Source organism: Mercurialis annua, linkage group LG5, assembly GCF_937616625.2.
Source record: "Mercurialis annua linkage group LG5, ddMerAnnu1.2, whole genome shotgun sequence".
In the NCBI taxonomy this organism is placed as follows: Eukaryota; Viridiplantae; Streptophyta; class Magnoliopsida; order Malpighiales; family Euphorbiaceae; genus Mercurialis; species Mercurialis annua.
The window spans coordinates 3087208-3111379 of record NC_065574.1 but is presented as its reverse complement, the minus strand read 5'-3'; the positions used below and the strand labels follow the sequence as shown (position 1 = coordinate 3111379).

The 24172-nt window shown below is 30.3% G+C and overlaps 2 protein-coding genes and 1 long non-coding RNA gene across 3 annotated transcripts; 1 reads left to right on the top strand and 2 right to left on the bottom strand.

Annotated features, from left to right (window-relative positions):
- Positions 1-563: 563 nt before the first annotated feature.
- Positions 564-4736, bottom strand: LOC126683429 (ELF3-like protein 2). Its single transcript, XM_050379318.2, has 3 exons — positions 3914-4736; positions 2073-3028; positions 564-1754 (listed from the first exon to the last, which is right to left on the bottom strand). The coding sequence occupies exons 1-3, from the start codon at positions 4079-4081 to the stop codon at positions 689-691; spliced, it is 2190 nt and encodes a 729-aa protein (XP_050235275.1). The 5' UTR covers positions 4082-4736; the 3' UTR covers positions 564-688.
- Positions 4737-15932: 11196 nt separating this feature from the next.
- LOC130015615 (uncharacterized) lies at positions 15933-21207 on the bottom strand. The gene is made up of 2 exons (XR_008790868.1): positions 21116-21207; positions 15933-17604 (listed from the first exon to the last, which is right to left on the bottom strand). It is a non-coding gene; the product is annotated as an uncharacterized LOC130015615 (long non-coding RNA).
- LOC126680208 (transcription factor bHLH87) lies at positions 17385-23162 on the top strand. Its single transcript, XM_050375268.2, has 2 exons — positions 17385-17615; positions 21081-23162. The coding sequence occupies exons 1-2, from the start codon at positions 17385-17387 to the stop codon at positions 22068-22070; spliced, it is 1221 nt and encodes a 406-aa protein (XP_050231225.1). The 3' UTR covers positions 22071-23162.
- The last annotated feature ends 1010 nt before the right edge of the window (positions 23163-24172 follow it).

Sequence of the window (24172 nt, the reverse complement as noted above, 5' to 3'; positions counted from 1 at the left end):
AGTTAAATTAATTAAGAATTTAAATTAGTGTTAATTTGATTATGGTTTTCAGTTAGTTTTTAAAAATAAAGGACTTATTTGTACTTTTTTGAATAAAAAAGAATTTAATTTCATGTTTAGACTTAATTAATTGAATGATTTCATCATTTAAGTAAAAAAATTAACAAAAATTAAAATATTGGGGTACAATTGAAAACGGAAAATTCAAAAGTGGGTAAAATTGATAAATTTTCAACGTCGGGGTGGAACTGAAAAAAGTTTAATGGTGAGGGGTTTTTGAGTGATTAGGCCTTAATTTTATGCTATTACTCTCAATAAGGATTGAAAACAGTATATGCTATAACTATTTTGAATCTGCAATTATATACTCAGTCTGAGTTGTACAAATAGTTGACCTGTATATATAAACAAATACTTCTCCATCTTTTTTCAATTGTAGTTCAATAAATTCAAAAAAGAACTAACATACCTATACATATGACAATGGCTTTGAAAAATCAATAATGAGGCAGTAACAACACTACTCTGGGATGATAAATATTTCATATTAAGGGACCGGTTAGTTAGGCATTATTTCTTGTATTTTCATTAAATGAATATGCATTTAATTGTTTTGATGATATGTATAAGAGAATTACAGATTCATAAGTACATTCGATAACCGTGTCATTTTTGCGGATTATACAATTCACATATAGTCGTACTGCTTTCTTTCTTCTTGTATAGACTGAAAAATCCGAGCTGCTGATTCTGTTGCTGATCTAGGGTTGTGAGGAATAACCTTAATCACGTGTGTTCGTCGCTCATGAGTTTGACTACATTGATCCGATTCCTGAACTGTAGGTTCCATAGGAAAAAGAGGGAGCGCACTGGGACTACTTACAGTACTTCCTGGAAGCTCGCTTTCCTTCAATGCTTGGAACTTCTCAACATTGCATAACATCACTCGAGTCATTGGACTTGATGGCGTGTTACGCGAGCTTTTCTGTGGGAATCTAAAGTTGAAGTCTCCAACTGATAATAAACGATCATCCTCTGAATGGGATCCTAGGAATGGGCTCACCTGCTTTACTGCAGAGCCCGAGAACGAGGGAGTCATGACTGGCGTGCCATATGGTGGAAAATACGTTCGATCTATAGAAGGGTTGCTGGCGATGATTCCAAATTCTTGCTGATGAGAAGCCGGGACTCCATAAGCTGCATTCATGAAGTCCTCACCAGCTCCAGTTAAACTTATTGGAGAACAATTGCCAAAAACCGGTGCCAAGAATCCTGCAGCTGGAGGGCACGGTCCTGTGTAAGGTTTGTAAACAAGACCCTCAGATGGGGACATGACTGGAACTAACCACTGATTTCCTGGCGGCGGGAAACACCATTTAGATGTTTCGACGTTGGCAGCAACAGCAGCTGGCAATGCACCTCCGGAATGAGACTCATAACTTGACTGTTGAGTATGAAGTCCTTTACCGGCTTCACTATCAACAGAAGGAAGAGGAAGTTTCGAAACTGCATTTTCGTCTGCAAATTCAGTACTAGCATATGGTTTCTGAGAGCTATCTTTTTGTCTAAAAATTATGGGTGGTTGTTCGACAGCGTTATCCATCGGAACCCTTTTAGCCTGAGATGTTTTTAACGAAGATTTTCCCAGATATATCCTATGATCAAGCAGTAGTTCTGGTGATGCAGCAATCAACTGCTGTACCTTAATGAGACGGTGTAACTCATACAATTGGATTGTGAATGCTCTTTGCTGACTGAAACCAACGGCAAAAGAAGTCGGGTCAAAAACCAACAATGTCAAAGGATTAAGATGTATATGGTTCCCGGTCTTGTTCTTACCAAATTACTAAAACATATAAGCAGATGTACACGCGCAGGGGCTTAAAACAAAATCGACATTTACTTTTTTACGAGTAACTAAAATAAAATCAGTGCAAACATAGATGGCAAAAAGAATTCCCTATAGATAACTACCAGTAATTCAAAGAGCACGGAATGATCAATTAATAACTACAATAAATAAAGGATTCTTATTTAGAAAGAATACAAATTCCACAAATTTCGATACTTACTTGACTATCGCTGCTCTGGTTTTGCAAAATTGTTTCTCACCGATTATTCTAACTACATCGCCAGGAGAAATATCCGAACCAGATAATGAGTACGCAACGGAAGTTTTGGAGGGATCCTCGTCTCTTTTATTGTCACCCACTTGCAAAGACTCATTCCGTTTGTCTTCAAGGTTTTCACTAACATTCTCAATCATATTACAGCTTCTATTATCATCTACAAGGGAAGACCTTAAATTTGACTCACTTCTTCCCTCGGAAGCATTTTCCTTATCTATGCCCTCAGCAGATTCCACCGAAAGTTGATTTTTACGAACTATTTTATCCTGCATTGCGATACAGTCTTGATCTACACATGCATTTGTACCATGTAAGCTTTTTACGACATCCAACAAACTGCTTCTATATTCCTGATATGACGATGGATGTGGTCTCTTCAATGACTCAGTTCTTAGACTACAAGACATGTCGGCAGAAGCTTTATCCTGAATCAATGGGACTGGAGCAGATCTTTCCCTGGGATCATGACAAACCTCGGAGATTTTTATATGCTCTTCATTTTGGTTCCTGATGGACTCTCGGGGGCTTAGATCCGTGCTGCCGGTTCCTTTCTTCTGCTTATGAGAAACATTTTGAAAATGCATCGAAAAGCTCAAGTTCCAAAACGGTCTATTTACTGAATCTTTAGTGTATTTACTGCTGTTAGTACAATCACTTGTCTCTTTCCGAGCGAATTTTTTAGAGTTGGAGAAATTGTGCGACTGAAATAAATTACATTCCGCACTTGATGAGAGAATCTGCCTAGTGTGCAAACTTTGACCATCAGTACAATTCATCGACCTACGCTCTTGGCTTGTCCTCTTACTGCTTAGCTTGTATCCGCCAGAGGAATGAGAAAAGGATTTATCAGAATTTGAAGGAGCAGAGGAATTAAAAACACTTCTTTCATAGCCTCCAACCTGTGAATATAAATCACTAGTCATTCAACAGCAAGAAGAACAATGTGCAAAACCACTCACAACCCGAGTCGGGAAATATGCAAAACAGTAAATGAATTTGGCAAGCTTTTATCAAGAGATCATAAAAAGGAAACACGGGTGATAATTGTGCTTCCCATACCAAACCAAGTTTTCCTGTTTATAGTAAATTAAGGGACTAAACGGATCACTACTTTATCCAAGATCCTGCAAAATGCCATGATGCAATAAATACAATACAATAGGTGCATTATTTCCAGAGAGCAGAGATCATGTTTCTGCCGGGTAAACTTTGAATTCCTATGGCTTTTCCTACAATAAATCAAGGAAGTATTCCTACAGTCGTCACGGTTTTATTAGAGATCGCCTGTAATGGAACTCGTCAACAACGGAAAAAACGAGGAAACTCATTGATTAAAGATCTAGGGCAATGTCTTCCCCATGAATTTTCAGGTAAAAAAGTTCATATTCCTATCCCATAAGTATTCAGAAAGTTACCAAAGAACTTCCATTTCATATATGATTAAATAAATAACATAATTTAAGCAGAAGGACAAACTCATTAAGTGCATTGCTTAAAGAGCCAAGATCATACCTTGACCATGAATTGTCCGGTAAAGATAACATTCTTAAGTCCTAATTATGCATCACAGACACGGAAACGGGAAAACGGGACACTTGGACATGGACATATGACGAAATTATGTTATTTTAAGGTTTTCTATGTTAAAAATGAAATTTCATATCCAAAACACCAAGTTTCGGACAGTTTCCGAAACAGAAAACGTTGATTTAACAAAGTGTCCGTGCTACTTATATCCTAATTAATCAAAATCCCTAGAGTTATCAAAGCATTAGAAAACTTACATGGCTTGAAGACATTGAACCAGAGCTAACCCTTTGAGTGAGTTGTTCACATAGAGCCATTTTATTTCTTGAAGGAGCTCTTGCCCCTCCTCTATCTGTATCCTTAACATGAAGCCTAGGAAACATAGGACTCATCAATTTGTCCTCATCTTTTGCCCCTCTCACCATTTTTTTTCTTTATTTACCCCAAAATATTACTCTTTAATCCAAATGAGTCCTTTTTGATGCAAAATTCACTATAAAATAAATTAATCCCTATCCAATTGGCCTACTTAAGTTCCTTTCAACAGATAAAAAATAGCAGCTTTCTCACAAATTAATTGTATATGAACCAACTTAAATTTAACTAATTCAATGATCAAGAACCAAAATTAAAGCCTACCCAGATGGCAAATTTTTACAGTCTTTTTTACAGTAAGTGACAAAAACACAAACTTTTCAGGTTACCCACCTGAAAAATCAAATCTTTGCAATTGATACTAATTCAAACCTTTTTTTTTTTTGAGAAATATTCAAACTTTTATTGAATTCACAATCAACCCACTTCAAAATTGAATAAAATGAAGCTGAAATTCAGGTGGAAATCACAAGAAAACATGACATTATACTGAGAATGTACAAAAGAAATAGAAGAGAATTGAAAGGGAAAAGAAAACAGACAGTCAAAGAAGAGAAATGAGAAAGGTTTTAAAGTGAAGATTGAATTAAATTAATAAATGGATTAAATATGGCAAAAATGTTAGATTTCGGCTACAGAAGAGGGTCGCCTTGAAATTACACAGAGTAAGGGATCTCATCCAAAAACTATTACTTATTCAGCATTGAGATTAGGTACTTGTTTAACTAAATTAAGAAAAATAAGGTACTTGTTTAAGTAAATTAATAAGTAATGAGTTTGTTTATGTAAATTAACAAAATATCACCAGTCCACCACGTCATCTTTGAACCGAAACAATCGCTTTAAAATACATTATTAAACGGACAGTAATTTTAGCAAACAAAATTACATTAATACTATTATTTTAATGATGTGTTTTAAAGTGATTAGCTCAATCTATATATAACGTATAGTAAATTGAGTCTTTTTAAAAAAAGATTATTTCTATAATATCAGATTCTAATTAATTAAAATTATAATATGGTAAAGAAAATTAAACAACCATTGGGTTTAGATGGCAAACCATATAAGAAATCGAAATTAATTTTAAATTTTCTTAGTAGTTTGGCAAACAAAAATAGTCATTGAAATATATCCTTAAAAGATTAAAATGTTAATTAGTAATAATAATACTCAAGCACTCAAATAGCATATCTAAAAAAGTTAGAACACTATTTGTATAGTTTTTCCTAATTTTTCAAACGACTTAAGTAGCAATTTGCCCTCTCAACTTGTAACCAATGGGCAATTAACACATAAATTAACTTTGTGAGCAAATTAGTCATGAACTTGCATATTATGGGCAATTAGTCCCATTTTTAAAAAATAGCTTAAACTTTGATGGGTAAATTGCCAATTGAGGGACAAATAACTTACAAGTTTAGGAGACAAATTGCCCATAATAAGTTCATGACTAAATTGCCCACAAAGTTAATTTGTGTGTTAATTGCCCATTGCTTATAAGTTGAGGGGGCAAATTGCTATTTAAGTCTTTTTCAAACCATAATTTGATGTTTTGTTTGGTATTCTTTGACAAAAAGATCTGCCCAATCCTTAACTAAAAGTTCGTTAAGAGATCTCACCTTAAATCTTCCTCTCCTAAAACCACTCTCACTTCAAGAGAATACATACATGTCAACCAATTATAAAAAGACACGTAGCTAAATAAACAAATAAAGACCAGACGTGTCTTAGAAAGCGCGTGACATATTAAAATTAGGAAACAAAGATTATGCATGGCTTTGTGTCCTAAACTAACGAACTAAACTGTAATGGGAGCACGTGGTGTAATAGTAGAAGGCGGTAGTGTAGGAAATGAAGCAAAATTATAGAGAGATGAAGAAAGTACAGAAGGTCGTTGGTACGGTACGATCCACTCATTTTAGTACAATCCGGTCATACGGATGTACTATCTGTAAGCCGTCTTCTTCGGTAATTTTAAGGTATTCAGATGTTCTTACAGCTTAGATTATGGTGCTTAGGATAGCTCTGTAATTGCACAGCTAGGGTTTTTTTGTTATGTCTTGGATTTCAGTTTATATAGCAAGAAATGAAGCCCAACTTCGTTTAGTAACAGAACTCAGACCCGATGGGCTGGATCAATTGTGGACTGAGTTTGGACGTGTATCCAGTGGGCCTTATAGTGAAGAAACACTCTCTATATTATGGAGGGTAATTTGTAGGGGTGAACACGGATCCTGGATATCTCCAAAACCGAACCGAAAATATCCAGGACCGAAAAATATCCGTTGACCATTGACTTTCCCCGAACCGAACCATACCGAAAATTTTATTGGTACGGTTCTGGATCTTTTATAAATAACCGTACCGAGAACCGAACCGAACTGTACCGAACCAAAGTACCGAACTTATACCCAAAGAACCAAAATTATATATATATATATATATATATATATATATATATATATATATATTATTCTATTTTTCATTTGATTATTATATTCGTATTAATTTTGAATTATTAAACATTAAAATTGTTTTATAAAATTAAATAATATATATTAAAAATATTAGTCTATATATATATAAATTATTAATTTACATAAAAACAAAATTACTTATATATTTCAATGAAAATTATATGAATTTGTCAAATTTTTAATAATTATTAAAAGTGTTTTTTATAAATTGATATTAATAACATATATTTATTATTTTATATCATTGACCAAATTATATAGTTTTAACAAAAATGATAAATTTTTAGACTTGGAATAGATAAAAGTACCCTTATCAAATAAACAAAAAATTAATATAAAATCGAACGATAATATATATGTTGTGCCTTTTTATTTTATTGATGACTATTTATTTTTGATAGTTGAAAATATAACAAAAATGAATGAAAATAGCTAATTAATTTTAAATGTCAAAATAATATATTATAATATATAGAGATCACATTTTAAATAAAACAATATATGTGGTTCTAGAGATATCAGTACCGAACCGTACCGAACTATTAGGACCGAATTCCCGTACCGAACCGTACCGAAAAATAAAATCTCTTAACCGAACCGAGCCGATTATTGGTACGGATCCGGAGATCCAATTTTTAATATCCCCGACTTTTGGTTTGGTTCTGAAGATTTGTCAATCCCCGTATACCCCCGAACTGTGCTCACCCTTAGTAATTTGCACCAATTCACCTTAAACTATTTTTTCCATCGATATTATCCTATAATTTAAAACTATATCATTATTCATGCGTCATTTCTGTCAATTAATAATGTGGCGTGCCAATTGGAATCGTATCTGAACATCTAAAATTTTCATATCATATCGCGAAGAAAAAATTTAAATTTTAGACAATCATATATATGACTTCAGTTGAAACACCGCATCATCAAAATTGGCATAATAAGTGACGCGCAAATAGCGACATAGAGAACTAAGTTATTCTAAAAAAAATTACAGATAATTTACAATTTAACATTTATGAATAGTTTATGGACATTTAGGGTACACATATTTGCAGTGCATATATCTTGTATGAGCCGTGTACCCACTTTTATTTATTTCTCATTAAGATAGTTTGAGACTAAATATTTATTAAGTCCGTTTTTATGTTTAAATTTATAGGTTATATTTTTAACTTCGAATTGGATTCGTATCAAAATAAAATCTACATGTAAAAGATTAAGTCCAATAGAATTAGGATAAAAAGGATATTTTCCGATCGAGTTCGGCTCGAATCTGTCTAAACAGTTCATAAACAGGTATAGTTTTGTCACAAAATTGCTAAATTTTTATCTCCAATTGATCATCAAATTTAATTACCATGCAAGTGATTAATGTTCTTTGTGCAAGAATCATAGAATAAGGTTTAGAATTGAAAATAACAATAAATAAAATGAAAAGATGTAGACAAGTAGACATGAAATGAAGTGGACCAAGTGTCCTACACACATGGGAATGGGTACCCTGGGGCAGCGAGCGAGCGAGCGAGCTTGGAGAATTATAAGAGGCAGTTCTAGAAATTGTTAAGGACAGTGACCCTTCGTTTGAAAGCAAGGATAAGGCCCCTTTTGTTATCCTCATCCTTTGGGCTATTGGCCCTTTCATTGTATCTTGCCAAATATATCACTTTCATGCATCATAATCAATTTTAAGGTCATTTTCACACAACTCCTTCTATTTCTATCTATTTCTCACCAGAATCATTTTATTGCGATAATAAGCAAAGGGTAATTACAGTCCTTAAATTAATGAATAAAAATTAATTAACTCGTACTTAAATGTATTAATCAATTAGAAATAATATTCTCTATTAATTCTCAAATTGTATGGAGTGGACGAATTAAGAGACCATGATGATCCAATTTAGGGTTAAAAATAAAATAAATGTATCTGATTAACCTAAAAATATAAATTATTAGCCTTAAATTGATTAAAACTGTTAAATATGAGTTAGTTGATCTTAATGAGTAAGTTCAAACAAGACAGAATCACCTTAAGTCTGTGATAGATTTTCGTGTTGGCTGTCATTAAAATTTTCAGAAGTTTTCATATTCTTTTGGATTATTTTGAAGAGAGGAGATATAATTTATTGTGAAATTAAGACAATATGAAAGTTAATAAATTCAGAACTATTAAGAAAATAAAAAATACATTAAATAGTTAGATAAATTTTGACTAGACTATTAAATTCTAATTCCGGCATTGAGCTGAAGGATCACATTATAGATGTTCGTCATTGTAAATCACGTCTGAGTTGTCCTTAATCCACTCGAGGATACATATCAGACAGAGGTCAGAAGAAACGCCAATGGAGTTTCACCAGCTGTTAGCTCTGAAGTTCAAGTCAGTTTAATGAGGAAAAGAAGAGAAAAGAGAAAAAAATATTGTCTAAGTGTGAAAACAAGAGTACTTCAAGATTTGTACATAAGATAGTTTATATCGGCCGACTTTTGCAAACCTTCTTTTCTTCTCTCTCTGGTCCCACCTTTTTGTTGTCCTAGTTGGTGCGGCAGATGCACGCGACGCGCGAAACATTCATGTGTGTCATAAGATTTTATGTGATCTCTTCTAATTTGTTACGCACGCATGCTCTCCGAGTTATGATAACGTCGCCAGCTTTCTTGTATGAGCTCGTGCATTTGGTTTCTCGAATGAGTTGACAAGAGAATATATGCGGCCTACAGGTTCCGAGTTATCGACGAGCAATGAGCTCCAAGTTCTTTTGATGAATAATGAGCTCCAAGTTGTTCGCGTGTTCTGACTTCTAGATTATCCGCATCTTATCTCGGTTATGCCAGTTCATTATTTGACTTAGCAATACTCTATTTTGGTGAGGTTGATTCGCCCTCATTAGGCGTTACAACCTTGTTATTAACTTATCAGTCATATTTAAACAAAAGAATGAAATTGTTTTGGTTACGAATAATCAAATGAATTTGGTGGAAAAGGGATAAAAATTAAGATAAATATCAACCCAAACTTGGAGTTGTCATAAATGCCCTTTCCCGGCCGCTGAATTGGTGGCAGTTTGGTGGTGGTCAGAATAATGACATAGGTCTCATTATCTTGACTTTTGGCCGACATGGAGTTTAGAGGCAGATTCTATGAACTGAACAAAGAGGAATTAAAAGAAAGTTGGGGTTAGGGAAGAGAGTAATAGAAGTGGGGTTGGGCTGATCCATTTTAGCCGACCTCTTTTGGTTCCATGCCCCCTTTGGACCACCTTCTTTTATCTCTTCCTTTTTTTTTCTATTTTCATCCATTTCCTTTACCTTCTTAGTAAATCATGGGTTGTTTTGTTTATGTGATTATTCTTTATTATAAATTTTAAAATCATCCGTTACATATAATTTTTCTTGTAAGTGCCAATCATATATCGAAATGTTGATTAGGTAAGCGTCTTATAGTAAGAGGAGTAGCTATGAACCCTCTATACTATCTCCATAAGAATGGTGAAGGAGGGTCAAAAGAAGCTACATGATAACCCCAAAAGAGAAACAAAATTCGAAAAAGAAGTGGACTACATTTTAATTTTAAATAAAGAGTCATCTTGATTTTTGAATTTATAGGACAATCTCATATATATTAAGTTTATTTTATTTTAATAATGTAATTTATAACTCTTCAATACAACTTTGATTATTCCAATTTATATATTATTAGAGTGTGTGAAAAACAACCGTTGAAGATATTTAATATAAATATTTATTTTTGGTACATTGATATATGAAATGTTATAATAGATCTCAACTTGGTGTTTTGAACCATTTAGGTTATGATAATATCTTGAATTTTATACGATTTGGATAGATATCGTGCGAGAGGCAAAATTTATATAATTAAATATATGAATACATTTTGAACCATTTAAGTTAGAATAACGCATGACAACTCACATGCACCTTGAAAATATTTAACACAAATATATTAAAATTAATATAAACATTTTAAAATCAGCATAGAAATAGATTAAATTTGACTATATTTTGGATTAAATTATCAATATAGATTAAGTTTGACTTATATGATTCCATGTTATAAATGTAAGGTTATAACAACCCTTTATTTTTATAATTTTTGTTACAGAAAATGAATGAAAAAATTGTTATATATAAGTGTAAATTTCAAATTAAATCACAATTTTAAAAAGGTTAAAATTTAAAATTAATTTACAAACTAAAAATATTTGAGATATTAACTGAGTTATATGTAAATATTCATAATAGACAAAAAAAGTCATAATCTAAAAAATGATTCAATAAAAATTTGACGATGAAGAAAAATATACATCAAATGATCAAAATATGATAGGGACATTGTTTAAAATCAATACATATACTCCAAATACAGTAATAATGGTTCAAAATTAAATCAAAGAGCTCAACAAAATTATCAAAATGGTCCCATCTCTTACCACCGTTCTTGATTTCCCCCATGTGGGAGACGGCTATCTATACAGGTAACCGCCCACTAATACGACGCCACGTGTGAATAAGTGTGTTGAATTCACGTGTGGGCGAGTAACAATAATACAAGCTCGAGAGGGTGGGAAACCGTGGGGACCACCGCACACGAACGTCACCGCTTCTTAACTGAAAAATATAGCTCGGCTTTGAGTTGAGCTGACAGCTAATAAACGGTTATATTAGCAGAAATAACGCGGGAACAAGATACCAAATTGGGCATTAATTTCGATTTTGACATTTTCTTTGTAATAATTAGGGGTGAGTATCGGTCGGTTCGGTTGAATTTTTTTTGATATTTTCGGTTTAAAAAATTTCCAAATTGAACCGAACCAAACTTTTAGTTTGGAGGTGAAAAAACCAAACGAACTGAAAATTTCGATTTGGTACGGTTCGGTTCGGTTAAAACCGAATTTCACTATATTTCATTTTAAAAAAAAAATTATATTAAAATTAATTGAAATATTAAATAATTAAAGTCTAATAAATTTTTATATATTTTTAAATAACAATTATAAACTCATATATGAACAATAATTAAGATATAAAGATAAAAAATGTATAAATATAAGTATATATGTATATTATTTTTAAAAATATATATATATATTTTAGATTAAAGTTCGGTTAGTTCGGTTTTTCAGTCAGTTCGGTTTTCAAAACACCCAAACCAAACCGAACACCAACTTTAACTAAAGTAGAAACCGAACCAAACCAAAAAAAACAACGAAGTTCGGTTTGGTTCAATTTTTCGATTTGGTTCGGTTCTTGCTCACCCGTAGTAATAATAAAATGGACCACACCAACATGATTTGTTCGAGTGGTAAACGGCATGTTATTGTTTCAATAAAATCTCGGGTTTGAGCTTTAGAATATAGAAATCTCAACCACCATGATAGCGGCGCGACGCGGGTCGGATTTGAATTAATCAGGGCGAAGTTTTAGAATCCGAATGGGCTACATCAAAGAGTGGGACCATTATTTTCCATTTTTTATTTTATTTTTATATTTTTCTAGTATTTTAATCAAATAATATGTGGGTCTGAAGTCATACTGATGAACGATTCAGATGTGATGGTTGATGAATTAGATCAGTTCATTTTTTCAACATATTTTGTTCCAAACTAATATTGAAAATTAATTTTATCTTTTAGAATATAGTTTTAAATTTTATGTAATGCTAAAATGTCAATTTGTGAACATGATACAGATATAGAGTCCTCTAGATTTTGAAGTAAGGTGTTAGGCTTGGATATTGACTTTTTTTGTTGAATATACTTTTTTTAATCATTAAGCAAAAATTGGAAAACAAGATTGTTGGTGAGTTTTGAATTTAATAGAAGTAGTATATTTAGCTACTTTAATTAATTCTTTAAATCACTAAATCAAGATGATGTATAAAGAATCATATAGTCATTAAGATTTGATTCACATTTTCAAAGAATTATAAAATAACTCCTTGATTAATCAATATGCATTTAAAAGGGTACTAAAAAAATTCAGCAGCAACCATATTTTGATATAATTTTGAAATTATACTTGAATATAAAGAATATAAGGTGTGCACATTATCATCCAAATATTGTTACAATTAAATTTTAAAATTATCAATCGATTTAAAGGCTAATTTAAATAATAGAGTGCTTATGGAACCATTTACTTCAGACTAGTAATCTATTTGCAGGTTTCAACTAGTAATCTATTTGCAGGTTTCAACAGCAAGTGAAAATCCATCAACATATTACATGCTGAGTTTAGTAAAATAAGGGCACATTAATTAATCGATTTATTAGTTGAAGAAAGGATGCGATGGCCAAGCCGTTTTTATTGTATCTCGAAATCACGGGTTCGATCCGAATTTCTGCAACTAATTGTTTCGATTGCTTTAAAAATATACATTTAACTTTATAATACTAACGTTTAATCCTGCTAATCCGAGTAACCATGCATATATATGATAAAAAAATGTGCCTCTAAAAATTTAGTTTTATTTATTAGACGAGTGCCATTTTATTGACAAGTTAAAGTCAAACAATGACTTATGATACTATCAAATTATCAATCATAGTATGACAAAGAAACAATTTGATGACCAAAATCTCATCCGGTTAAATTGTGTAAACTAAATCAAGTAAATATATAATTGAAAGATCTAAAATAATATATTTTTAAAATGTTCATTTTCAAATAAGGTGAAACAACTATAATATCTCAAAATAAGATTTAATTTCTCTACGGAAAAAAATTACTTTTGAATTTAGTATGTAGTAGTTTAATAAATATTTTTAAACAAGTATGCATCATAAATCTATTTTTAGTTAGAATAAATACTTTTAAACCTATCATTTAATTTAGTATTAAATATTATTATAACAAAAAAAACATTTAATTCAAGCATCATTTTTTTATTACAATTAATGCGGATATTTTTAGTTTAAATAACTTTTCTATATTAAAGCAGACCTTTAAGACATTTAAATATACTTTTAATTATCTTATACATCACTCCAATTTACTCTTTAATAAAAACATTATTTTCATCTCATTTTAAATGTTTTATTTTTTTATTTTAGAATGTCATATTAAAAGTTTTATTTTCAACTTTAAAGTAATTTTAAATTGATTTTTTTCTGAACTCAACTAAATTATATTGAAAACTCCAAAGTAAAAAAAAAACATCAGAATAATTTTGTTTTAATCTTTATATAAAATTAAATGAGACTTATAAAAATCAGTTATCTTCGGTTAAAATAAATCCAGTCTAATGTAAAAAACAAAATTAGAATATTTACTTTGTGCATATACCAAAACTTGGTTTTGCAAATGTATATATGCTCTATCATTTTCCTTCATGTGCCTGCAGCTGAGAATGTGCAGGATCCTATATACTGGGATATTTTTTAACTACACATTTTCTTATATATCTCATTATATTTATTTAGCGAGTTAACTTTTTATGCTTATTAAATCATTTAAATAATTAAATATCTATTTTCTCAATAATGAGAGATAACTTATTAAGTTTAATACTCTTTACGTAGATGATAAAAAAAAGTAATATATTTCTTTTTTGAAAATTTATACCTTTTAAATTGTATCATGCATGTCATTTAAATCGTATTAAATTTAAAACAAAACATATAATTCGATTGCTTTTTTAAATTATGATATTAATATTATATTTTCGTCGTTTACATAAGCAAAAATGCACCAAAAGAAATAATTATCTTATGTTGATGGAAATAAATATGTAAATAGACAAAATTTTGGAAAAGTCTTGTCCAGTCCGGTAGTTCAAGAGTTGATAGCATTTTCTAGGGGCTCGTATATTATCCAGTGTCCATCTAGCTACTCATAACCCTATTTGTCCTATTTTTTTATATTATAGAAAGGAACCGAACAGATTTAAATAAGGATAACTTTATGTGTACAGTCCGATTCTTACCATAGTAAAGTCAAAAGAAGAATAAAAAAGAGGAATGTCTCATATCGTGTTCAATGGCCAGGTGCGGATCAAGGGGGTCGAGGAGGGTTGATGGACCATCATTAACCGGAGAAAATTTAAAGATAGTGATGTTGCATTGCAATGAAATTACAGAAGTAAGGACGGTTCTTCTCGTGTATAACCGCCTCCCCAAGTGTTAGTTGCGTTTTTTGGAACCGTACTTACACCATTGTTGTTTACTGTTACTAGTTTGCCTCTTCTTGTGCGAAAGCTTGGTGTAGTTAAGTGTTTTTTTGCCATTTCTTTTGGCTTTTTATAAAATTTAAATTCATCAAAAAAAAAATAGCCGAACATGAAAATTACGACTCAAAATTTGGCCCGCATAAAAAAATGAAAGTCTGATTCTGCAATTTGATTTGAAAGGATATTCTATTTCCATCTATCTGAAAACTGTAAAATAGAATAGAATTGGTACTTGAAAATGTGATAAAACCATTGATTGTGAATATAATGCTTTGGGTCTCCATTCACTGAGCTGTGTTATTATGGGTGCCATGTGGCTTCCACTCACCACTCAGACATATTAGCTAGGGTATTAACTCTCTATGCACTCACGCACCGTCTGCACGAGTTTACAACCGTCCGATCCTGCATATTCACTTGATCCAACAGTTATCAAGGCGGGTATCTTATAAGCAGGACCGTAGTGAATGATTTGTTTGTAGTTGAAAACTGAAGGAAGAGGGACAAAATTATCTCTATCTTCCTCTGACTCTATGCTTTTGCTGCCTGCCAACATCTTTTATGTCCTTAGCTTCCCACTTCTAGTTTTTTTTTGTTCAAAATGACAATCCTAGGAATTAACCTTTTCAGATTTTTACATTTTTTTTATCAAAATTGCAAATTATACTCTCATTTTTATACATTTTTTAAGTAACGGGGTCATCTCGATTTTTAAATTTATAATTTGTAATCAGATAATTCGCTCTCATATATTTTGATAAATTAAGAACAATATATTCTAATTTTAAGTAAATTAAAAATAAATCCGGTTCATTATAAAATTTTATCCTTAGTTTACCTAAAAATAAAGAGCATTATTCTTAATGAATTAAAATGGCTGAAAAAATGGTTTATTTAATATTCAATCACAAATTTAGAAACATGACTATTCTCTGTTTGTTTTTCAATTGAGACATGCTATATTAATATTTTTAATTTGGTTCAGAAGAAGAAAACTCGAACTCAAACTCGAAACTGACCATATGTTTAATTTTTAAGAATAAAGATATGTAGTAGATTTAATAATGGCATTGGAATATATGCGTACACACTTCCTCTTAATTATCCAAATCTCAAACAATTTCTTCAAAATGTGCAAATGAGTAGAAAAAGATTAAAATTTCTTGATAAGCTCAATTAAAGAAAGAAAATAAAAGTTACTAGTACTACCAAAAGAAGATCCAAACATAATTATGGCCTAATTATGAAGCACCACTAGTTATTTATACATGCATATAATAATTACAGAAAGTGAAAAGTAATTGTAGTAGAAAGTGAAAACAGTAATTAAAATGTTTTATTTGGTGATGATTAAATCTATGATTAACTTAAAAAGCTTGAAGAAAGTGGCACTGTCAAAAAGATGCTCATTAATTCTCTCAACTCTGTCTCACTATACAATTAGTGTTAGACAATCAGTAGTTGTACTGCTCCATTTTTACTGAAACTTCACAGTGCGCATGGATCAGTCAGAGCTTTTAAAACAACAATAAAATTAAATTAAAATAATAAATATCAGTTAATTAATACTCAGCTTATCATATATAAATAAATAATTATATAGTATAGTTTGAAATCTCATGCTTCCCATCTGCAAAAAATACACTCTTTAAATCCCCACCAAACTGACCAAAAAGCCTTATCTTTTCAACACCCCTCCATTCAACTATATTATAAAGTACTATTAATTAATTAATTTGGGTCCTATTATTTTCTCATATTTAACATGTTCAAAGTACTGTATTAACTCTATTTTTAAGAAATATTTTAATATTTAACTTTATGTTCTTTCTATCTATATAAACACATACCCCATTAACAACCATATTACACTGTTTCAATATTTTGTCATCCATATATCTCAGCCAGCTTAAATTATTTCCATTTCAAGGTAGAGCAGAGTTTTTTCTTCATCTACATATGATTTCTTGATATTATATTTATATATGTTCTTGAATCTGTATATTAGTTAAAGTTTTTGAATTTTCTTGGAGGTTTTTTTGTCTGTATTAGGGTGATGACAGATTTTAGTTGCTAAATCTGACGTTAGAAATGGCTGTTTTGTTGGTGATCACAGTTTGCATAATTCAGAGAAATTAAAGAGAGGTGGTTAGAGCCAGTACCAGATTGTACAGAAAGATAGAACATAAAGCTGAGGTTTGTTCCAGGCTTTGGCTCCATTATTTGCAGTTTTATTAACAAAAAATAAAGGAATTTGCAGCAAGTAATTTCAGTATATTGGCTCTATTATTTGCAGTTATATTAAAAAAAAAAGAGGAATTTGCAGGAAGTAATTTCAGTCTATTGGCTTCTCTGGCATTCTAAATTGGCTGGATCTGAAATTAATTGCTGTGTACTTAAATATATATATTACTCAAAGTTTGTTGAGCCATAAATATATATATATAAACACCCATTTGTTATTATTTCGTTTATCTTGAGATTTGGCACACATTTATATATAACAAAATTCTTTATTCTCTAGGCCATATATATTTTTCATGAGCTTTTCTTGATTCTTGATTCTTCTATATTTGTTATTTTCTTGATTCTTGATTCTTCTATAAATTAGTTTCTTGATTTTCTTGATTCTTGGTTCTTGTATATTGATTAGATTCTTGATTTAGGCCTAAAGATTTAATAATGGAGAGTTTGGGATGGGATGATTCACAAATACTCACAAACACATCAAGTTTATGGAGCAATCTACAACATTCACCAATTACCTTGTGGAGCAATCAAGAAAATCAAGAAACCTTAAATTCAAATTCTTATCTTTATAGTGGAAAGAATTTGGATCTTACTCAAGATATCTTCAATCAAATTCAAGATCAAGCTCGAACATCGCAACTGAATTCGGATTCTGATCATAGAGTAAGTAAAAATATTTAACAGTTTTCTTGAAATTTTATTAATTCTTTGGGTGATGCTATCCGGATAGAATCTATCCGGATAGAAATTTTTTTTTCTTAATTTAATTATTCAATTAAAAATTAATTACTATATTAACCTTTTTACCACCATTGATTTTTAAATATTTTTCACTTTGATATTAACTTTTAGTAATTTATATTTTTTTACAACTTATCTTTTCTCTAACAAACTTTTAACTTTACTCTAACTATTTTTAAAATTAAGTTCTAATTATTTCTATATAAAATTACTTTATATTTTTAATAGTAATTATACATTTCTTAACAAAAATCAACTGTAAAAAAACTTTTTAAGATTTTGTGCAACTTCAATTATACTAATCTATGTTCTAAAGTTTATCGTTCTTAATTTACTCTAAAACCAGTTGAAGAAGATTCTAATAAAAATAATCTTCAACATGGAAAATTCACAAGGCATGATGAACACAGGCATTTAAGGTTTGCAGAGTTTGTTAAAAACTCATGTTCCACCACTTGCAATAAAATCAAATTTTGTTAGTTTTTTAATTAGACTGCACATAAAAATTAAATTTGCAGTAATAGTTCTTTAGAGTAAAAAATTTAAGAATATAAACGTTGTAACATAGACAATTCAAAATAATTATACTGAACCAATTAAACATAATCCTTGATTTCTTTTAGCCATTTCAACATCAGCCAAACAGAAACCGGTGTTGTGTATCGAATATGTCTTTTGTAGTTGTTCAACAAAATTATAAACTCAAAAAATTAATCTAGGATTCAACTAGAGATCATATAATATTAGCAGTTTAATATCTCTTATTTCAAAAGTTTATTTAATGATCCTTCAGTTTAATTCCTTTAAATATTAGAACCCTCTGTTAATTTCGACATTTATTTTCAAAAAATTTAATATCTCACCTTTAATTTCGCCAACAGTTTGATCCCTCACTTTTAATATTATTAAACGATTTGTTACCTCACTTTTAAACGATTTGATACCTCAGTTTTAGTTCGGTTAAATGATTTAGTCCCTCAAATTAACGGAAAGACCTCTTAATTAACGGAATTAAAATTGAGAGACTGTTAAGTAAACTTTTAAAATAAGAAATATTAAACTATTAATTATGATATAACTCAAGAACCTCAACATAATTTGCTCTATAAAAACACTAAAAGCCTTCAAGATTGTTTTGCCTTGTCATCGAAAATTGCTCACCAGTATAATATACTTTTCGAAATTGATAGTCACTTTAAAAAAAATACATAAAAGTATAAATACTATCTGATGAGGTTAAGTGAATTATAAACTATTTAATCTTTCTTCTAATTTTGTGAATTTTAAATTTTTATAATTTAAAAAATATTTTTATCTAATATCCATAACTATAGCAATTAAATTTTTAGCTCGGTTTGGTTCAATTAAGAGAACTGAAGGAAAAATTCAACTTTAAACTAATTATTAAAGAATTGAACCGGCTTGTTTACCAGTTGAAATGAGAACCGGTCAAGTGTCCGACTCAGCTAATATAAAAAAACTGCAAATCCGGTCTAACCAGATTGGACCATATTGAATTGGACAAACTGAATTGACATGTGGTTGAACCGGTGACTGAATCTATTTAGTCGACGATTGGGCCATGAACTGAGTCTATTTTAAAGAAAATTACTCAATTAGTTCAACCGGTGATTGAACTAGTTGTATGGGAAACTCGTGGTCACACCATTCAGTTTTCAAAATCTTGATTTTAAACTAAATCATTTTTACTCCTTTTATTTGGAATTGGTGTGTCATCTTATTATTTGTATCGTCTTAAATTATAAGACATCTTTTAGTTTTTGTAATTAATTTGAGGATTAAAGACTTCTTTACCCCTAACAATTGAATTAATTAATTAATTCAATTTTTCAAATGTAAAATAATATAGTTTGATACTAAATATTACAAATTTCTGTACATACTTCGCCTCATAAAAATAAATAAATTAAAATTTGCATAATTGTTTTTAAGAAATATAAGTTCAAACTGAAATCAGCTATCTGGTCCATAGAGAACTGGGCTAGATCATATTAAACTGGATAACTCAAATTGACCGATGGTTTTACTAGTGAGTAAACTTGTTCAAGCAGTGATTAGACCATAAACCAAGTATGGTTTTTTATTATTTAAAAATATTTATTCAATTGGTTCCGACGATGAAACCAGTTGAACCAAGAGCTAGTGGCAACACCAATTTGAATTTTTAAAAACTGCTTTAAACTAAGTTATATTTATCACCATATATTTCATCCGCGTCGAATTGATTTTTGACGTTTCAAATTATAAACCATCTTCCAGTTTTGATAAGTTAAAGATTAGAAGATTTATTTACCTCCAACAAATATATAATTATCCCAACTGAATTAATTGTTTTATATTTCAAATATAAAATGAATATATATTTGATATTAATAGATACAAAATTGGACTACACAACTTATTTAACAAATTTTTGTGTGAAACAAAATTATTAACACGCTACTCATACATATAAAAAATTTATAACATAATAAAAATGAAAAATAGATAAAATAGTTAGGTCACTAACTAAATTATATTTTTTTAATTTAGGACGGAGAGAGTAATAATTATGAATGTGTATATATATATTAACCTAATTATCATAGTATAATTTTTGTCTAAAGTTATAATAATCAAAATCACATGAATTTGATATACCGAATCAATATTAAATTTTGGTTAATCTATTATTATAATTAATTAAATAAGCTTATATGTGATTTTTTTTCATAGATTAGGCGGTTAAATTCGTCTAAACCTCCTTTTTGTATTTTAATTTATTATAACACACACGATTTTCTAAAAAATAAATTTTATATTCTGAAAGATAATTCTTAAATAATAATTTATCATATATTTTTTTAATATTTTTATCATTGGACTTTATTTAATGAAAAATATATATATGTGTAATTTTATAAATTAAACTTGCATCCTTACAATTTATTGTTTTGGGAATATTGTTTGACAGCCGGTTCATGGACATGAACCGGGAACCAAACCAGAAGATAGGACTATTCGTTCTATCAATGGCAAATGAACACAGCAGTGTTTACACAAATGTGAAATTAATTAATAAACATTTAATTATTTACTTCTAACTAATTTTTAGTTATTATGTGATTGCTATGGATGAGTTTATTATGTGTTTGAATTTACATGTATCTTATTTTATCTATTTAAATTCAAAATATTTATTTTTTTACTGAAGATTACCAAGTGTCTTTTAGTTTTTACTTTTAAATGAAATTATTTAAATATCCTTCATATATAGTTGAAAAGAACTAAAATAGGTCTCTCTATCCGGATAGATTCTATCCGGATAGCTTTTTCCTGCCATAAATATTGATCGTCTCTAAACTTTGAATCTATTATTAATTGCAGACATCAAGATTAGTTGACAATACAAATATACTTACAAAATCAAGACCGGTAACGCCTTGGATAGATTCTTCACCTCAAGAATTATTCTCTCCTCCTCTACTCGAAAAACCTTACGCCTCTCTCGATCGATCTATCGATTGTTTGCTCTCAGCATCGAATAGCAACACCGACACATCAGTGGAAGACGACGGGATTTCAATGATCTTTTCTGATTGTAGAAACTTATGGAATTTCGGTGCTAATAGTAGCGCAGCTTCATCCGGAGAATCAGAAAACGTTACTTCCAATGCAAGAAACAAAGAAAATGTCTCTCAAAGTAACTTTTCGGATAAAAGATGTTCTTCAAAGAGAAGCAATGATCAAACTGAGCTCAAAGTGAGTTATTTTGATTCTTCCACGACACAAGGCGGGTTTAGGCTGATTTCGGAGAATCAATCGAAGCCAACGAAGCGACTCAGATCAGAAAACTACAAGAAACCGAGTTCATCAAACATAAATTTTCAGCAACCAAGTAATTCATCAGTATCTTCATCAATAGAGGAGCCGGATCCAGAAGCTATAGCACAAATGAAGGAGATGATATATAGAGCAGCAGCGTTTCGGCCGGTGAATTTAGGGTTGGAGATAATTGAGAAGCAGAAGAGGAAAAATGTGAGAATATCAAGTGATCCACAAACTGTGGCAGCTAGACAAAGAAGAGAGAGGATAAGTGAGAGAATTAGGGTTTTGCAGAAGCTGGTCCCAGGTGGGAGTAAGATGGATACTGCTTCAATGCTGGATGAGGCTGCAAATTATCTGAAGTTTTTAAGGTCACAAGTGAAGGCACTAGAAAATATTGGCCACAAACATGAAGTGAATTCTCCACCACCAATTACTAATTTTGCTTTCTCTTCTTTACCTTTCAATCACAACCCTTTTCTTTCCATGCAACAAGCTCACTTTTCATCTCTACTTCCAAACCCTAGTCATATTCACCACCCTCAAACTTGAAAACCTAAACCAAAAAATAAACACACCGAAAAATCCGAGTTAAATATTTTTACAATTACTGAACTTTAGGCTTTTTACCGAACGCTTACTATATTTAATTTGTTATAATTTGGTAATCGAATTTTCATTTTCACAAAAATAGAAGGTTATTACAAAAGTTCAAGCCAATAAGGCAATAATTGCTTACGGGACGATGGTAACAACACAGTTATCCGACGTTATGTAAGCAATGATTGACTTGAATTTCTGTAATAATCTCTCGTTTTTAAAATGAAAGTTCGGTTATTGAAATATAATAAATGAAATGTTGGTAATCATTATGTAAAAATCTATATTTCAGTAATTGTAATTAATTTTAACTCAGGAAAAACCCTAATAATGGGACCCTTAATCATGACCCTTATCATTATTTTCCCATCTCTCAAATGATTAAGAATCCAAAAAGGCCATTTTCTAGCCTAGAAAAACAAGTAGAAAAAGCTAATCCAAGATCCTTTTTTACTTTCATCATTACAATTCCTCTGATCCATAGTTAAAAAACTTTCACTAATGATAGATATCCTAATTATCACCATCATGATGACACCCACCTCCCAAGATTTGTTCTGTGAAGTTTCTATTTCCTCTACCCTTTTTGCTTCTTCCACTACAGTAATTAAGTAAAAATTACAGTAGTGGAAAACTAGTAAAAATTGGGATGGAAATAAGTTTAGGGTTTTAATTTACTACTGCCTTTTAAGGCATAGCAATTATGACACCTATGATTAAGATCAAGGGCTAGAAAGTGATTAGCACTTTTTTAATTTTATACTCCATCTTTTGTTTAATGTATCCAATGTACTTAAAGCTCATTTTTCTTGGGGATTTTGATGATGTTTTTTTTAATTGTTCGCTAACCAATGTAATGAGACATTCTCTTAAGTCTAGTCAGTGGTCCTGTCTCCTTGATTCAATCCAAAGCGTGCTCTTGAAAATCACCCCAAAACTCATTGCTTAGCACATGTTTATGCTTCTTTTTTGGCAGGTATGGTTTAATTTTTTCTGGTTTATGAATTCAATATCATTCTCCCAAATTTAAAATATAATCATTCTTTGGATTTGATCGAACTAATGATAATATCATGATGAAGGAGATGATGAGTTTGGTTTAAATTAATGGTGTTTTTGGGTTCTTTTGTTGGATACGTTTTGTTTTTTGTCTTGGAAGAATTGTAAGGGATACTACTTGTGAGGATTTTTTTTGGAAAATTATATTGGAGTTTAAATTAGGGTTTAGCCGATATTTAGAAAATAAATTTACATCAATTCGCAATGGCGAAGCTATAAATTTTATTTGAAGAGAGTGGGATCGGATGGCATTTCATTTGTTTTTTATTTAAAAATTAATATCAAATTATATTGTCGTTTAATAATCATTTTAAATTATTTTATGCAAACAATATACCGTTTATCTATTTTTTTTATAGAAAAATTGTTTGATTTCTTTTAATTTTAAAAAAGATTTAACCTATCTTAAAGTTAATATATTCATTATTTTTTATTTACTTCGTCTTTATGCATTTTTATTTCTTTCTTTGAACCTGTATTTTTAAAAACAGTTTTGTATATTCCTTTTATTTCTTTACTTAATTCTAGTATTTTTAAAAACAGATTTACTTTGTTGGCTAAAGGTTACCCCTATTTTTGATATAACATAAACTTTAAATAAGTGAGGCTAATGTTGGGTATTCAGTGGATTTTGAGTAAATGCAGAATTAGGTTCAAGCTAATCCTGAAAGCAGAAGAATAGTCAAAGATCAAGAAAGAACAAAGTATGAACAAGTCTGGTTCTTTAAGCACAATGGGCCTCAAGAGTTTATAGATTTATCTGTAAAGGTAAATGGGCTAAATAAAGTAATTAAAATTCTGAAGCTCTAGAAAATGTTTTTGATTCTTCTTTTGATCAAAACGGTTTTAAAGATTGTGACATCATCAAAATGTCCTTTTCAAGTCACATGCACACACAAAGAATAAAAACATTCATTTGATTTCATTTGCAACGGTTTTTCACAAGTAATCATTTTCTCTTTCCTGTTGCTTCTAGAAAATGGATAGGTGGCAAA

Excerpts from the sequence above, each read along its gene's own strand:
- LOC126680208 (XM_050375268.2), top strand. The coding sequence starts at position 17,385 with ATGGAGAGTTTGGGATGGGATGATTCACAAATACTCACAAACACATCA. Across the intron at positions 17,616-21,080 it reads ATTCGGATTCTGATCATAGA|ACATCAAGATTAGTTGACAA; the intron begins GTAAGTAAAAAT and ends TATTAATTGCAG.
- LOC126683429 (XM_050379318.2), bottom strand. The coding sequence starts at position 4,081 with ATGGTGAGAGGGGCAAAAGATGAGGACAAATTGATGAGTCCTATGTTT. Across the intron at positions 3,029-3,913 it reads GTTCAATGTCTTCAAGCCAT|GTTGGAGGCTATGAAAGAAG; the intron begins GTAAGTTTTCTA and ends TTATATTCACAG. Across the intron at positions 1,755-2,072 it reads ACCAGAGCAGCGATAGTCAA|TCAGCAAAGAGCATTCACAA; the intron begins GTAAGTATCGAA and ends CGTTGGTTTCAG.